General features: G+C 39.6%; 1 protein-coding gene across 1 annotated transcript in view; it reads left to right on the top strand.

Moving 5' to 3' along the window:
• LOC122790866 (rho guanine nucleotide exchange factor 40-like) overlaps positions 1-17482 on the top strand; it is a 1619416-nt gene that overhangs the window by 1202392 nt on the left and 399542 nt on the right. Inside the window, exon 10 of the mRNA XM_044058526.1 lies at positions 11318-11466. Coding sequence (XP_043914461.1) covers positions 11318-11466 — 149 coding nt within the window. The remainder of the gene's footprint in view (positions 1-11317; positions 11467-17482) is intronic.

Raw genomic sequence — 17482 nt, 5'->3', positions numbered from 1 at the left:
ATAAGTTAAGGAGTGGGATTGAAACCTGACTACACAGTAATGCAAAGGGCTTGCTCCCTACAAAATAATATTGGTAGTTGATTTGTCTGAATTTATTGGGCTAAAAGTTTTTACATACAAATATTTCAAGCATGGGCATCAATGCCCTTCTAGCTTGCCAATATACCAAAACACTTGTTCCCATAATAAATGTCCAGGCTGTTCTTAAAAATATCTAAGCTAGTACTTGCTTTAATGTTATTTGGTAGTCTATTCTAAGAATCAGCTACTCTGTTAGAGAACCAATTAGTACACTTCTCATTACTATAGAATCTTCTATATAGTTTGTCTAATAATTCTCTAGTACTTTTGATAATCCCAAACATTCCCAGAGGTAGTTATCCCTAAATACCCTATATACCTGAATAAGATCTCCTCTTAAATATCTGTAAGAGACACTGTACAAGTTCAGATATTTTAGTCTTTCATAATAACTTAGATGCTCACATCCATGGATGCCCTTGGTATATTTCCGCTGTATTTCCAGTTTATTCATGCTTGTTTTCCTATAGGGTTTCCATATTGTTATTCCATACTCAAGTTTGGGTCTAATGTAACTAACAAACAATGACTTCGTTATGTTTGATTTCCTAGACTTTATAAATCTTTTAATACAACCTATAGTTTTATAACTATCATTAGCCAATTGGTTGATATGATTAGAAAAACTCATAGCTGAATCTACCCATATACCCAGGTCCATAAATGAGTCTACAGTTTCAGTTACTGTGTGCTGTATTAAATATTCACCTTTCAATTTATGTCTCCCAAATCTCATATGCTTAGTTTTTTGATGTATTTATCATCATATTATTCTCCTGTGTCCAAATGGTCAATTTAGTCAAATTATTTTGCAGACATACCTTATCTGTAACACTTGTAATCAGTTCACCCAATTTCAGGTCATCAGCATTTAGACTGTAGAACACCTCAGATGAAAAAGTAAGGTCTGAAAGATAAAATCTAAACAAGTAAGGGCCTAGGACAGAGCCCTGTGAGACACCTTGACTGTAACCAAGGATTTCACTTGTCCAGTTGGTGTGTGATACTTGCCATGTCCTATTTGTAAGTCACGCAGCTATCCATCTTATCAACAGTACATCAATACCTAGTTGTACTAATTTATTGATCAGTGTTTTGTGTATGACCCTGTCAAATGCTGAAGCTAAATCTATATAAATCACATCACAGCGCAATTTTTCATTCATAGCTGTTATTATATTGTTATAGAAAATCATGTTACAGGTGGTAATAAATCTATTTTCAACATATGCATGCTGATATATGGTTTCAAGTCCCAACCTATCTAGTTCTGACAATAACTTATCCAGTATTACCTTCTCCATTATTTTTCCACAACATGAAAGTAGACTTAAGGGTCTGTATGATTCTGGGTTTGTCCTACTCCCCTTTCCCTTAAAGACAGGTTTAATAAGTGCATGTCTCCAATCTTGAGGACTCTCCCCATATTTATATGACCTAGTGAATAATAGATATAATGGTAGTGTAAGTTCTTGCTGAAGTGTTCTCGGGTCATTGTTACTTATTCTGTCTCCTACCTGCGCTTTGTTTGGATCCAGTTTGCGCAGTTGTTTTTCAATATAATCTAATTTGATTCCAGTATCTGGGGTTACCTGGGTGTCACTAGGACAACTTACCACTCCTTTTGTGGAGCCAAACTGTTTTGCATAAGATTTAGTAAATATATCTATAATCTGTTGTGTCTGAGAATAAATTTTAGAATATGCAGTTTATCAATTTGTATATCTTTACTCCTTCCACCTCTTATGTATCTATAAAAAGGTTTCCTGTTATGCTCAATATTTTTATATAAATTTTCTTCAAAATTTTCTTGAGCTTGTCTAACACTATGCTTAATCTGTTTGTCCAGCTTGTTTGTTTGACCTCTCTTCCATTTCTTATATTTTTTTGTCTCTCACCTTAATCAGGTATCTTGTTCTTACGGAAATATACCCCCCTGATGTTGAGTGCCTAGATCCTGATGTTAAATATTTTTTTGACTTTTTGCACTCAAACAATTTCTCTTTCAAAACTTTCCACATTCCATTTGCAGTTTTTTCCACTGAACACCTCACTCCAATTAGTTTTATATACTAACTGTTTTGCTTCCTTATAATCAGTAATTAACCTTCTGTGCATTGGCTTAGATTTCAGTTTGGCAGAATTATCTAGCAACAAATTAACCTTAATAACCCCATGATCACTGCACATCAATGGTGGTAAAACCTGACGTGAACTTATTTCTTTGGGAACACAAACAATATCTAGTATATGCCGTCCCCTAGTAGGTTTTTATTACAATCTGAAGCATTTTGTTGTTCCTGAATATACTCTGTGAATAAGTTCTTTACTAACATTGTTGAATCAGTATTATTCCAGTCTGTTTCTGTTAAATTTAAGTCCCCAGCTAATATTATTCTTCCCTCCTGTGTTTCATGTAAGAAATGTATGAATTCCTCTAGGTCATTTGCACTTGACTTTGGTGGTCAATATATTCCAGCAATTGTTATATGTTCCAGGGTTGTCTTTATTGTCACAAAATACATCCTGCCTTAGTTGTTTCATCACAGTTCTAATTTCACTATCGGAAGTAAGTAACTGTTGATGTAGCTCATACTTCTGCACCCGATTCTGTCTATTTCCACCTTAGTATGTGTACTACATAACAACTGCCACGTAACACAGTCTGGCTAATTTTTATACCTACCAGTTCACAGTGGGTGTCATTTGACTGCATTTTCTTTTTTCTGTCTGCTGTATATTTTGCCTCCTCTCAACTACTGTAGATCTGATTATATGTATTTTCTTTGATGCTCAAACTATCAGTTATCTTTTCAGTGAATTCAAACCCAAACCTGCCTGAGCTTGAACTAGTAATTTTTGACACTCCATTCCAGCTCCGAAATAAACATGATCATGGCTAATTGTTGAAAAGTTATCCGTCCTGAACATAGGTTCATAAGTGTTTGCTAGGCTAACAACCACAAGGGCCTTTTTAAGCCTAGCCATGCATCCCAAATCTCTGACGAGTTCTGATACCCTTGATAATTGTAAGCATGGGTCTGGGAGATGAACCATTTACAGGTTACCTGTTTGCATCAGAGAAATAGGTGCCACACCAGGGATGAATTTTTGGTTCCCCATCCATAGGTTCATAGGTGTGTACTAAGCTAATGGCCCTGGAGCCTTTACAAACCTAGCCCATAGGATTACCCTGGTATCGTGCCACCCAACCTTAATTTCCAGTGCCTCTGTCGAGTAGAGCCACTGGATTGATCCCCGGGGGTGAATTTTCTATTTCCCATCCACTCATCAAGGATTTCTCTTGAAGAGGGTCAGTGAGGTGCTCTGTTTGACATGTATGGGAAGTCTATTTCATAGCATGGGCAGTCTCTGGGTTATGAACCTGTCCCTCCAGCACATTTTGTTGATTGTGGTAATGAGGTTGATGTCTCTGGAGTGTGTGGTGCGGAGGTATTGGGATTTCTTTAGATGTAGCATTTCTAACAGAGCTGGGTCAGACATGGCTTTATAAGTCAAGCAGAGATCGCCTCTAAGTAGGCAATATGAGACAGAGAATAATTGGAGTTTTTTGAGTCTGTCCATACAGGACACGTGTTTAAGGCCTAGGATCCTCTTTGTGACATACGTTTGCGGCCTCTCCAGTTGTTGCAGGTGTCTAGTGAAGTACATACCAAATGTGGCATTGCACTCGATGATTGGTCTAATGAGGGAAGAGTAGAGGGAGACAATGACCTCTTTCTTCCTGGATGCAAAACCCTTAGTAATGAGATGTGCCACATAGAAAGACTTTCTGACTACAGTGGCAGTGTGTAGGTCAAAAGAGAGGTTGCTGTCAACCTGTGTTCCCAGATCTCTTATAACACCTTCTGTGTTCAATGGACTACCATCAATGTGGTAGTTCATAGGAACTGGGTTTTTCCCAAAGGGGGTGACGACACATTTTTTGGTATTGAGCTTAAGGCCATGGTTCTGACACCAGTCGTTGGTCTCAGTGAGGCCTTTCTGTAGGATGTCAACATTACTTTGGGAGTTAATAATGGCTCCCAACTTGCAGTCGTCTGCAAACTTTGTCAGCCAGAGTCCCTTTGTGTTGGAGTGGACTTCTGAGAAGTAGATACCAAACAGGAGAGGACACAAGACCAATCCCTGTGGGACTCCAGTCGTGACTGATCAACAGTCTGACTTGGAGTCAGCTTCTTTCACACTGTGGGTTTTATCTGTGAGCCAATTTGTAACCCACCTAGTGATATACGGGTTGATGCCTAGTTTAGTGAGTTTTTCTGTGATTCCTGAGTGGGGAATGGTATCAAAGGCCTTGGCCAGATCAAGGTAGGCAGTATGAACCACCTTGCCTTCATCCACAGCTCTGGTGACTGACTCAAAGAAGTTGACCAAGTTGAGCAGGCATGATCTACCCTTCACAAAACCAAACTGTGCAGGATCCAGAGTTTGGAGATTCCCTATATCCTTGTTTATTAGGTCCATGATGATGCGTCCCATAGCTTTGCATGTCAGACTTGTCAGGCTAATAGGGTGATAGTTCCCAAGGTCTGTAGTCGCTCCTCCTTTGTGGAGAGGGATGACTATAGCAATGCGCCATTTGGTAGGGACAAAGCCTGAGGTGTGGCCGTGCTTGAACAAGGCACACAGGTGAGGTGCCAGTTCACTCTGTAGTTCATGTAGAACACAGCCAGGGATATTGTCAGGTCCCATAGAAGCTGTATTATTGACCTTGGACAGTGCTGTTTTAAACAGTGCAGCAGTAATACTGGGTGCCTGACAATCTACTGGTATTGTGATTGGTCCTTTGGGGGAGGTGAAGTTGGCACTGAATCTGTTGGCCAGTATATTAGCAATATCTGTTTGCTCGGTATAAGAGGTACCATTGTGCAGTAGCTCAGAGCAAATCTGGGTATTGCTGTGGAGCTTCTTTACATAACTATAGAAGGCCTTGTGGTTGTCTTTACTATCTGCTGCAATTCTGTTTTCATAGCTAGCTTTAGAGGATTTGATGATGGATCTCAACTTTTTGTTGAGGCTGATAAAGGAGTTTTTCCAGTCTTGGGACTTCACCTTATTCCACATCAATTTTCTGCTTCTGTTGTATAGTTTGTTTATGGCAGGGGACCACCAGATTGGCCTCCTTTTTTTGGAGGTGAACATCTTGGTTCTATTGGGTATGGCGAGATCTATGCATTTGTGTTCGTACAGTGTATTGGTGTATGATTCGGTGGTCATGCAACTATGCTCCATTTACATGTTCTTAAGAGCCCAAAGTTAGCTTTGGAGAAGTTTTTCATGGTGGTTACCTTTGCAGGGGGGTGGGAGGGATGTGGATTTCCAAGGTGATTAGTTTGTGGTCGGATCTAACCAGAGAGGAGTTGACTATTGGTGTAGAGCAACAGTCACCCATGTTGGTCCCATGTAATGACCAGGTCAAGGATGTTGCTACCTCTAGTGGGGGTAAGAACGAGCTGGTCCAGGGCATTGGAATTAATGAATTCCAGGAAACGTTGGACAAGTGTATTGGTAAATGAGTAGTTTTCCCAGTTAATGGAGGGGTAGTTGAAGTCGCCCAGTATGAGTGTGTTAGGTTATGGAGTTTAAATAAAACCACTGAAGCTGTATTACACCACCCTGAGACATTATTATAAATAATTAGTCTCCGACATTTAATTGTAAATACTAGTAAGTACTTTCATCAGGAATGTTTAGAACAAACTTCATCAACCACATAAAAAGTAACTTAATTAAATATCCTTCATAGATTTGTACATGATGAAAATCAATCGACCGTCATAAAACTTTGCCATACTAAAATATGATAAATACATAAATAAACATTTTTGTAAATAAAGTACAATAAAAAATAATCAAAACACCAAACAATCAGAAAAATACAGAATTTCCATATATGAATGTTTTGATTGATTAATTCAGCAGTTGGGCTTTTCTTAGTACTGTACAGTCACAACTTCACATGGATGCAATTACTATATCAGAATTCAAAAACTTCAATCAGATGAATCTCCTCAGATTCTATGATGAATGTCTCAAAATTCAGTAATAGAAACATCACCCCAGACATTACCTCAGCAGACAGATTTGCAAAGGAATTTTATACCTACATAAATAAATGTATAGAATTGGCATTTCTGTACAGATCCTAATATAATGGGAAAATTAAAAGCAAACCAACCTGGTGGTCCACTAATATAAATAACATCTACAGTAAAATGAAAAAAAATGATTCATTAAAGTATATAGCAGATCTAATGGCCTTCAAGTCCAGAAAAAATATTAGGAATGTGACTAAGAATCTTAAAAGCACTGTTAGATCTACTAAGGCATCTAAAGTTAAGAACACATATAAATAATTATTTATTCTTTCTTAGTTTTCCAACATAACTATTCAGCAATGTATAGAACTCCAACTTAAAGAAAAAAATACTTAGACCTGGTGGACATTGCCAATATCATAGCAAATAAATTTAGTATACTTCCTTCATGGGACCTGATAACATATCCAACTGTTGAATAAATAGTACCAGGTGGAATCTTTCCATAAGTTATTTAGCTAGGCTCAACCCAGTAAGTATGGTGCACAGCACTGATGATCCCAGTCCTTACAGGTGGTCCTACAACTTCTCCAGAAACTATAGGCCCATCAGTCTGATCAGTTTCATTTTTGTAAGGCCCTGGAACACACTATAACAGACTTGATTAAAACTGATATTCAAAAATCTCATCAAGCTAGATCCACAAAAGTTTAGTTTTGTAAAAGGTGGCTCCTGTCTAATGAGCCAGGTAAACTTATTTGAAAAGGTAGCACAAGCTGTTGGTAATGACCACACTGTATGTACAAACCTGCCTTGATTTGGCCAAGGCATTTGACACCATCTCCCACACTAGCATAATTAATAAACTAAATGCATTAGAAATAGACCACTATGTGGCAAGATGGATAACAAATTGGCTAAACGACAGACCCCACTCAGTGTGGGTGGTAGAGGCAGCATCAGAGGACATGAAGGTGGCCAGTGTTTTCCCACAGGGCACAACACTGGGAATGTTTTTTTTTTTTTTTTGTTTGTTTGTTTTTTTTTTGGTATTTATCTCTTTGAACTACACACTAAAATCCAAAATGTATGGCTAACTAAGTCTGTGGATGTCTGCAAACTGTGAGCCATTATCAAATCCCCACAGAAGCCATCCAGCATATAGAAATAATAATAACCCTTTCAAAAGAAATTACAGTTAGAGACCTAGGAACTTGGGTTGATAATTCCTCTCCTTTAATCACCATGTAGGAGCAGTTGTCAGGAAATCCTTCTACTTGATGCAGCTGATGGCTAAAGGAATATCATTTAGATCGAAAGAGGTTATTGTCCCCTTGTATTCAGTACTGATCAGACCAATTTTAGAATACAATGCCCCCTTTGGGATGTATCTTACCAGACATATCAGCCAGTTAGAAAGACCATAGAAGTTCCTAAGAAGGGCTATCATAAGATTAAAATCCTTAAACTACTAGAAAAGACTTGAAGCTCTGCCCCTCTTTTCTGTATCTTATAGGCTCCACGGGGGACACCTATAGCCTGCCTTCTGAGCAGTCAGGGACCCAGTAGTCCAGGATATCTTGTAACTTCATAAAGCAAACCACACAAATACCATGACAAGATATCTAAACCTGCTTTATCAGTTCAGTAAGACAAGGTGGAGAGAAAGATTTATCACTTAGTGTCTTCCTCATCTCTAGAATTGATTCCCCTGCAGATAAAGTAGTGGGGTGCACTATTTTCCTTCAAACAGGACCTGGATAATTGGATGTGTGGTTACAAATTCATCCCAGGCATGGCTGGCATAGCCATTCTCTAGAAGGACGGTACAGTTTAAGATGGTAACTGGTAATGGTCACAAGACCCAGTAGCCCTGAACTTTCTATGATTTTGATTGTTAGTGGGAATCTATACAGCAGCTATTTGCATTGCATTAACTTGTTTTTCTTTACTGTAAACATTTGCTGCTATTCTCTAAAACTACGTTCGTCTCTGGACTAGGTCATGGCCAAAGCCTTTCCTCTCTCCTTGAAAATGCGTATTTAATGGGGCATGGCTGTTTTTTTTCACAGTGTGGATGAAAGTGATACGTTATACACCTGCAGCGTTAAAGTTCCAGCCATTTGTTTCTGCTCACTCCCAAGACCTTGCCTGATGACTCCACTACCACATGAGGTGGCAATCCCATGCTGGACGAGAGTCCTAAAGCTCATTCATTCCCAACAAAGAATTCTAATGTGCTTTTCTATTCCCTGCCAAGAGCTAGGTGGTAGGAAACAGATCAGATGGTCCTGGGAGACAGCCTATTCTGTCCTTCTTGGGAACACCCACTTCCAGTTTGTTAAGTTGCTGACTTCTACTATCTCCCCATTGAGATGCATGTCTCTGTACACCAGATGACCCTCAGCTTTATTAATGCTAAACACCATAACAGCACAGATGTTTCTTTAACCTCGACAGTGATGAAATGCTTTGAGAGGCTGCTTAAAGATCACATAGACTCAAGCGTACCAGTGACTCTGGACACATTGCAGTTTGCATACAGGACGAACCGTAGTACATCGGATGCCATCTCCCTAGCAGTCCATGAAACTTTGACCAACTTGGAAGGCAAGAACTGCTAAGCAAGACTAGTGTTCATAGACTTCAGTTCTGGCTTCAATACGGTCATCCCACAAAATCTGATAATGAAACTACTACAGTCGGGCGTCAACTCCCACTTATGTAATTGGATTCTAAGCTTCATCACGGAAAGGCCTCAAAGGGTTTGTGTGGGTGACAACAGTTCCGAAAGCATAACCCTGAATACAGGAGTACCACATGGGTACGTCTTAAGTCTCTGCTGTTCACCATGCTGACACATGACTGCATGGCCAGAAATGAGTCCAATAAAATCATCAAATTCGTGGATGACACCACAGTCATAGGTCTCCTCAGAGACAGAGAGGAGACTGCCTACAAGAACGAGATTAAGCATCTGTTGGGCTGGTGTGACAAAAACAACTTGGCGCTGAATGTCAGCAAGACTAAGGAATTGATTGCAGATTTCAGGAGGTCTCAAGAACCACACCAACCTCTAGAGATGAAATAGATGACAGTGGAAAGGTTCAAAACTACAAAGTTTCTGGGAGTACATATCACTGAGGACCTGTCCTGGTCAGTTCATGTATTTTACAGTCAAAAAAGCTCAGCAATGATTGCACTTCCTAAGGAAACTGAGGAAGGCAAAACTATCGAAAACCATCCTCCAAACTTTTTACCATTAAAAGCATCCTTACCAATAACATCATTATCTGGTATGAGGGCTGCAACACCTATAATCACAAGGCTCTAAGGCGAGTTGTAAGGGCAGCAGAGAAAATCATTGGTTCCTCTCTTGCACCTCTAGAAGACCTATATGAATCACACTGCATAAGTAGAGCCAGGAAGATATCCACTGATCATTCACATCCAGCAAACATTATGTTTTCCCACCTCTTCTCAGATAAGAGATGCAGAAGTACGCACTGTAGGATTTCTAGACTTAACAGTTTCTTTGTCTATCCATTAGACTACTGAACTCTTGTGAAAAATGAGCCAGGAGACTGTCAATGCATACTTCCCTCCTACCACATAGTTATGCTTTTTGTCTGATGGTACAGATCCTTACATATCCAGGCTTTGTTGTACTATGAGTATTAAGATTTTTCATGTGCAATAATTTACAAATGTGTATATTTAAAGTTGGTTCACACCTTTACCATACCATAGGACTCTATGAAGTGCAATATTAATCACACTGTGCAATATTCATACTGACCATTCCATATGCTGCTTAGTTCTTATGTTACAGTAAGGTCATGCACAAGTTGTTGCTCAGTTTTATTTATATGTAACGTGTCTGATCGTTATGTTATTATTTTATTCTATTTTTACTTTTATTTCATGTTATTTTATTATTATTATTCTCTGTATGTGTGTTTTTGCACTGGGAATGAAACATCACAATTCCGTGCAGCTACACTGTGGTGTAGTTCTGAATGACAATAAAGCTTTCTTGGACTTGACTTGGCTTTGACTTGATGTGCTCCTCGGAGGTGTTACATTTGTAACAAGCTAGAGCTGCCTCCCTCCCTCCCTTCTCCCTTCCGGGAAGAGCAATCCAGCAATAGCTGCTCACTCCCAGCCCCTCGGCTATCTCCTATAGAGACCCAAACTGCTATTCAAACTCAGATTGTTTGAGATATAGTAACAGCTTTATCTCTCTATGCCATGCAGCTGACCTTCCAAAATATTTCTGTTCTCATTATATAGTAAGTCAGCTAGATGTATTAACACTAGTCAGAATTTTTCAAATGTTGTTCCATTATCCAACTGTTATCACTTCAAATCTGTAATCTTAGTGTAGTTCATGTGACACTCACCCACATTTTCTTTGCTTCTATATATAAAAAAAATACTGTTTGTCTTAATCCTGGCCACAAGTTTTGAGACTGTGTCAGAGTAAGCCTCACTCAAGCCACAGAAAAGTCCTACAGCCTTCTATGGGTAGCAGAAAAGGATTCTGAGTCTCCAAAACATGTAACAGCAGAAGACTATCCCCATGCACAAACACAGTCACACAGGCACACACATGCCCAGACATGAGTGAGCACACACACGTACTCATGCATACATACCGACAAGTGCACGGATGCACACACACATAAATACATAAACACACAACGCGCACACACACACACACACACACACACACACACACACACACGCACGCAAAAACACACGCAAAAACACACGCAAACACTAACTATTATAGTTTTGCATTTGGCCTTATCTCACGTAAAACAATACTGAATAGTTAATATTTTAAACATATAGCATTTTCAGCCCTGCTTCAGCTTTCTGAGGGGTACAAGCCTCACCTTTTGAGAAACAATATTCGGCATGATGTTTGAATAGACAGATGTAATGCTGCAAGTGTTTGCTTTTTTGTCTTACCAGCAAAATCCCTCAACTATCAGGCTTAAACTGAGATAAAGAAGAAACACAGAAAAAAACTTTTCCTAAGTAACATTTCAATTAGAGCTAATTATGTGAATTATACTAAGGTACCAATTAAACTCATCACTATTGCTGGTGTTAACCCCAAACAAATTTAAACCTTGTTCTTTTTATTTATTTCTTTATTATCTCAGGAGGCTTCCAGTGTGATAGCACAACACCAAGTGCTAATGAAGGATGTGCTAACAGACCAAAGATTGGCTGAGATTCAACGTAATGGAGGAAGAGTCCTGGCCCTCCTGCATAAACAGCCACCTTCAGTCAGCAAAAGCAAGGACTACAGGTACACAAGCCATTGCAGATGTTGTAAGTGCTAGCATAATCTATTAGCTGTGTTATTCATAAAAAATCCAACAGCAAGCAGGATTAGATACTGAACTCCTTCCAACTGCACAGATGTGCAGCATACACGGTGCAGAAATTAAAATGTAAAAGTGATCGATCGTTCAGTACTGAAAGCGTTGTGATTAGAGATGAAGATATTCGGGTATATTTACTTCCCCTTTGAAATGTGACAGTTATGTAAGTATACAAATGATAACAATGAGCATGTTACATTTCCAACACCTTGGCACAAACTGAAACATATAGGAATGAGGCATATAGGACCACAACTTACAGCTAAGTTAAAATCAGATACTACTTCTGATGTGACCCATATCATTCAGTAATTTAGACCACAGCCATTCATTCTTTCATTGAGTTTCTAAATATCATGTCCAAGTCAGGGTGATGGTGATCGAAAAATGAATACGGTGTACCATACTTTGCTATTCCCAACCACAACACAATCTCATAGGCAAACTGAAATATATAGTATGTCCACAGTGTCCTAAGTTTGTTCACAGTCTCCTCCTAGTATGACATGACTGCTGCAACTTCCACAGGAGGTGCCAGAGAGTATCCCCTGTAGGTGTCCAAAAACCATCTCAGCTGACTCTTAATCTGAAGATGCAGTGGCAGTCCTCTGAGATCCTCAAGGATTGCTAAAGCCCTCACACTGCCTCATAAAGTGGGCCAAGAAATCCAGAAGAAAGAATCTCATTCTTTCCTCTTGTATTTGCAATCTCATCCTTTCAGTCACCGCTCAAAGCTTGTGTGGTCACAAGTAAACTCAAAACTTTATTCTATGACTTTGCTTTTTATTCACCATTGCAGTTGTGTACAATGCCTGCAGTATGCACCTCTCTGCCAGCATGCTAGTCATTCTGATGTCCTCTACTCTCACTAGAATAAGATCCCAAAATGCCTAAGCTCCTCCACTTGAGGTAGTCCTGTCCCACCTGAAGAGAGCACTGCAAGAACAAACCACAACCTCAGATTGCAAAGTGCTCATTTTCAGCCCATCTGCTTCACACCCTGCGACAAACTGCTCCATCGTATGCTACACATCACAGTCACCTAACACTAAGATGGTAATATGGGCTTCAAACAACAAAGATGCAATCTCTGGTTGAAAGACTGGATGTTCTCAAAACCTTGACTGCCAACTAGAATCCAGTCCATGAAAATCTTGAGCAGAATGGGATGCAAACCCTACTTTATGTAGTTCTATACCCACCTTCAATGCATTTAATTTGACATAGTGTCAAAAATATGACATATGTCTCGCTCCGTAAGTACAAAGACAGAATGATTTGCAGCAGTAGCAGTGTTGGGAACCCATACTATTCTAGCACCTTCCAAACATCATTCTGGAGTACTCAGCAATACCCCTTTCCATTTCCACAAAACACAAGTGCATTTTGCTGGAGAAGTCCATTCAGTATGTATATGCAGGAAAAAGCATTTGATTCAGCATATCTCAGCCAAGATGAAATCCTTATTGCTCCTCCAGAATTAGAGGTTCAACTTTCAGATGGTCTCCAATCCAGCACCCTGATGTAGGTTTCTCAGGCAGGCTGAGGATCATTATTCTGCTATGACTAGAACACCCCCCCCCCCGAGACTTGAGTATCACTACACCAGTTTGCACTTTTCAGAGGTAATGTCGATCATCAACCTTTGACCCAATCACTCTAATACAAAACTACACTTATGAGACAGCTTGTGCTTAGACATAGTGTTCATGTCTAGAACAGCAGTCCAACAACAATTCACCACTCAGGTTCATGTCAGGTAAGTTACAAATTCCTAACATGTTCCTGTAGGTATCTCTGTCATTTTCCATTTAAGTACTGAGAGCTCCCTAGAAAACTGCAGATTCAGTTGGTGGCATTCTTCCAAAACCACACCCACAGTCTCAACAAAGGTGAAATATTCTGAACACTTGTTAAATACTTAAGTACATATTTACAAATAACAGGCAAAATTTACATTTTGTCAGCTCATTGTCACATTGAAGTGATCTGCCATCTACTAGCACAATCTCCAACTGTATGATATTCAGTCAGGTGCTTGTGGGTATTCCCATACCTCCCCTTGGGCTCTCTTAAGGGGCATCTCCAGAGTAACAGTGAGTCCATCCCCATATAAGAAGTCTGGTTACAGAAGCAATACTATGTATAGATGTAAAACTACTAAATCTAGCTGATAGTTTTCAACCTCATGGACAACGTCTTTCTCCTTCACCACCACTGAAATGACATTTCGTGTCTCAAGAGCTAATCTCCATTGCAATAGTCTCATCCATGTGAATCTGTCCTGCTCATGCAGGCCACTTAACTGGCACTGCACCAACCCTCACACCCCTGTGGGTAGTGAATGTATATATGTTATCTACAAGTATGTTTTTTTTTCAGGCTCAACTTGACTTAATACATCCCCAAGATATAGTGCTAGTGATATGCCTGGTACACCTGTCTTAGGGAAGGTTATCTTTGGGAAGACTACTTTAGATGGTCAGCTTTTTTAGTTTATTGTCTGGAGTCAAATAGACATGGGGCAGAATATAAGGAGCAAAGTTAACAGGTTTAGATTTTAAGGAGAGATGTTAATGGGAAGGTGAAGTAAAAATAATTGGACAGAGCGTAAGGTATGATAAGCCTTGTAAACAAATGATGGAGTACTAAGTGCCTCAAGGACAATGTGATGGAGTATGAAGTGTCATATAGACAGAAGATGGAAAACAAGGTGCCACACAGAGAGTAAGTGAAGTATGAAGAGCCACTTAGATAGTGGAGTAAGAAGAGCCACATAAACAGGGGTGTGAGGAGCCATGTAGAAAGACGTGGATTATAAAGAGCCAGTAAGACAGAGGTTGAAGTATGACAGCACCACATAGACAGGGAATGAATATGAGGAGCGGCACAGACAGGGTGATGGAGTATGAAGAGCCACATAGACATGGTCTAGTATGAACAGCCATGTGGATGGAAGATAGAGTATGAAAAGTCACATGGAAAGTGTATGAAGTATCAAGAACCATGCAGACTGGAGATGGAGTATGAAGAGCCTTGTAGGCAGGGTATGGTGTATAAGGAATCATCTAGACAGAGGTGGATATAAAGGGCCATTAAAACAGGGTTAGGAGTATGAACTGCCATGTTAACAGGAATGGAGTATGAGGAGCCATACAGACAGATGTGGAGTATAAAGAGCCACTAAAACAGGAGTATGAGTATGAAGTGCCACATTAATGGGGATGGAGTATGAGGAGCCATGTAGATAGAAGATGGAATATGAGGAGACACACAGACAATGGATGAAGTATGAAGAGTCACCTAAATAGAGAATGGATTATGAAAAGCCACAAAGGCAAAAACAAGATATGAAGAACTTCTTACACAGGGGATAAAATGTCAAGAGGTGTGAAGACAGGGGCTAGAGTATGAATTGTCACATAGACAAGGGTGGAGTACGAAAAGCTTTGTGGACAGGAACTGGATTATAACAATATACGTAGGCTGGGGTGGGGGTAGAGTATAAAGGCTCTTATAGACAGAGCATGGAACATGAAAGGCCATGTATATGGGCTTGCAAACAACTGAATGTATGCGAACTAGATGGAAATAGTATGAGATGATATGATTTGGCTGTACCTTATTGTCAGTGGAGATACAGGGGGTAGAGATAAACACTAACAAGTGTGCATAGGAAAAGGGAACATGGATGGCAGGTAGGTGATGGTTCAAGACAGACTTGTGACTCTAGATCACATTGCCTGTGCTGTTGTACAGTGTTCATTAGGGGAGGAATTGGGAGTGCTTTGGATATAGTAAAAATGAATGGAACAGTAGTTACAGAAGGTCAGGTAAAAATACATTGGTTAAAAGACTCAGGAGGCACTGTATGCCATGGGCCTGTAACTCTCTGCCTATCCATATTGTTTGCCACAGAGAGATTTAACAAGTGTTTTGGTATGCTTGCTATGGATGAGAGATTTAACAAGGGTTTCAGTATGCTTGCTATGTATGAGGGAACTTGATTAGCTTTATTTATATCTTCCAGCTGGTTGTGATCCCATTTTAATGGATATCTAGAATGAAAGATGTGATAAAATAAAGCCGTTACTCTGCTCCAGACAACCTGAGTCTGACTAGCTGCATGGGTGCTGCAGAGACCATCTTGGGGAAGGGGAGTGGGAGTGAGTGGCTGATACAATTTCACTAATTACGGGGTGGGAGGCTACCTAGGCTCACTGCAGCAGCAGCATTAAAAACCTAGCGAGCTCTGTGCTGCAAGCAGAGTACTGCTCGGACAGGAGGTTGCACGTGTAGAAGAGAACAGGCACCTCCCAAGGACAGCAGTTGTAGAGCTCACTGGTCTACCATAGGATGAGGGGGAGTTAGGGCACACTCCCCAACAGCAATGTGATGCTACACCAGACTCCTCAATCTCCTCACTGGCCCTGGATGAGGGGCAGTTTGATCCTGAAGGGCCTGTGGTAGAAGTAGAGAAGCTGGTGGCAGCTAATGGGCACCTGCAGAATGGGAAAAAAAAGAAAATTATCCGCATTTGTAATGTTTAATACGGACACTGTAGAGTAATTGTCCAACAATTATAGTGTTCAGATAATCATTTCTTAATGGGTACTAGGTCATTCCCATGGGAGTACATCCTACAATAAACTCCCTCTGGAATACTTACCTTTGTCACTCTCTACTTCAAACAGAACATTAGGTTTTCAAACAAGCACAAACTTTTCATCTTCCACACAGAACGAAGACAACACTAAAGCACATTAAAAAATAAGCATATCACTTACTCTCTGTCATATGGGTCTTTCAAACAATTATGAATCTCTCTCTCACACACACACACACACATACACACACACACACACACATACGCACACACACACACACACACACACACACACACACACACACACACACACACACACACACACACACACACAGAGTCATGCATACAAACATACACACACACACACACACACACACACACACACACACACTCACACACACAAAATGCACAGACTTATTAACAAACACACATTCATAGATAGTAGAAAAGATGATAGCTGTAAAGCAAACTGCTCAATTGTTTGGTGAAGTCTAAAACTGCAATGCATAACAACAGTAGTACCTGGTGGGGTGTGAGATATAATGTTGATTTATTCTCTCCTGGCTTTAGTATTCTTTGTACTTCATACTTGAGGTCAAATCTGGCTAGTCAGGGGTAAATCCAACCACAGCTCCCATCAGGTTCAGAAATAAATCATAAATAACACTCATTAGAGATTCACTACTAATACACACACATTTGCCTTTTCTAAATGTAAATTTTGCTATGGTAAAATATCTATGTGTTAACATAACCAATGTAATCAAGAAGACTAGTGACAAACTAAACAAGGATATCATGTCAAACTACAGTTTTTACATGTGCAGGTTATTTCTGAGATACACTGTGACATCATCTTTATTGACAGTGGTCCTAGTGTCTCTCAGAATCTGATTCTACACATTACAACATGATTTCATTTTTTTTGACTGGGACTTTCATGATTAAGACATCAGAAAGCGAAATTGGATTGAAAAAAGATCATTCAAGGGGCAATAAAACCTAGGCTTAAATCTAGGGATAGTACTAAAGTCATCAACTAACTGAAAGAGTCAATTGCAATATCCATGACAGTATTCAATGCAATGAATGGTCTTAAACATTGTAAATTAAACAAGCTGAAATATTTGTAAAATTCACAGCCCTAATAAACTTGTAAAAATAAAAAATAGTTGGCTCCAATATAGCACACCACCAGCTGCAAATTAAATATTGAATAAATACACATAGTATTTAGTGCTTTCATCTCATAACAAGTGAGACTTCATCAGAAAACATTCATCCAAAAGTCCAAAGCATTTAAATAACCTTACCAATTAAATGTACAAGTCATA

The sequence above is a fragment of the Protopterus annectens genome, chromosome 16.part0 (genome assembly GCF_019279795.1).
Source record: "Protopterus annectens isolate FY-2018-M chromosome 16.part0, PAN1.0, whole genome shotgun sequence".
NCBI classification, from domain to species: domain Eukaryota; kingdom Metazoa; phylum Chordata; order Ceratodontiformes; family Protopteridae; genus Protopterus; species Protopterus annectens.
Note: the sequence above shows the minus strand (reverse complement) of the source record. Positions and strands in the feature narration are given on the sequence as shown.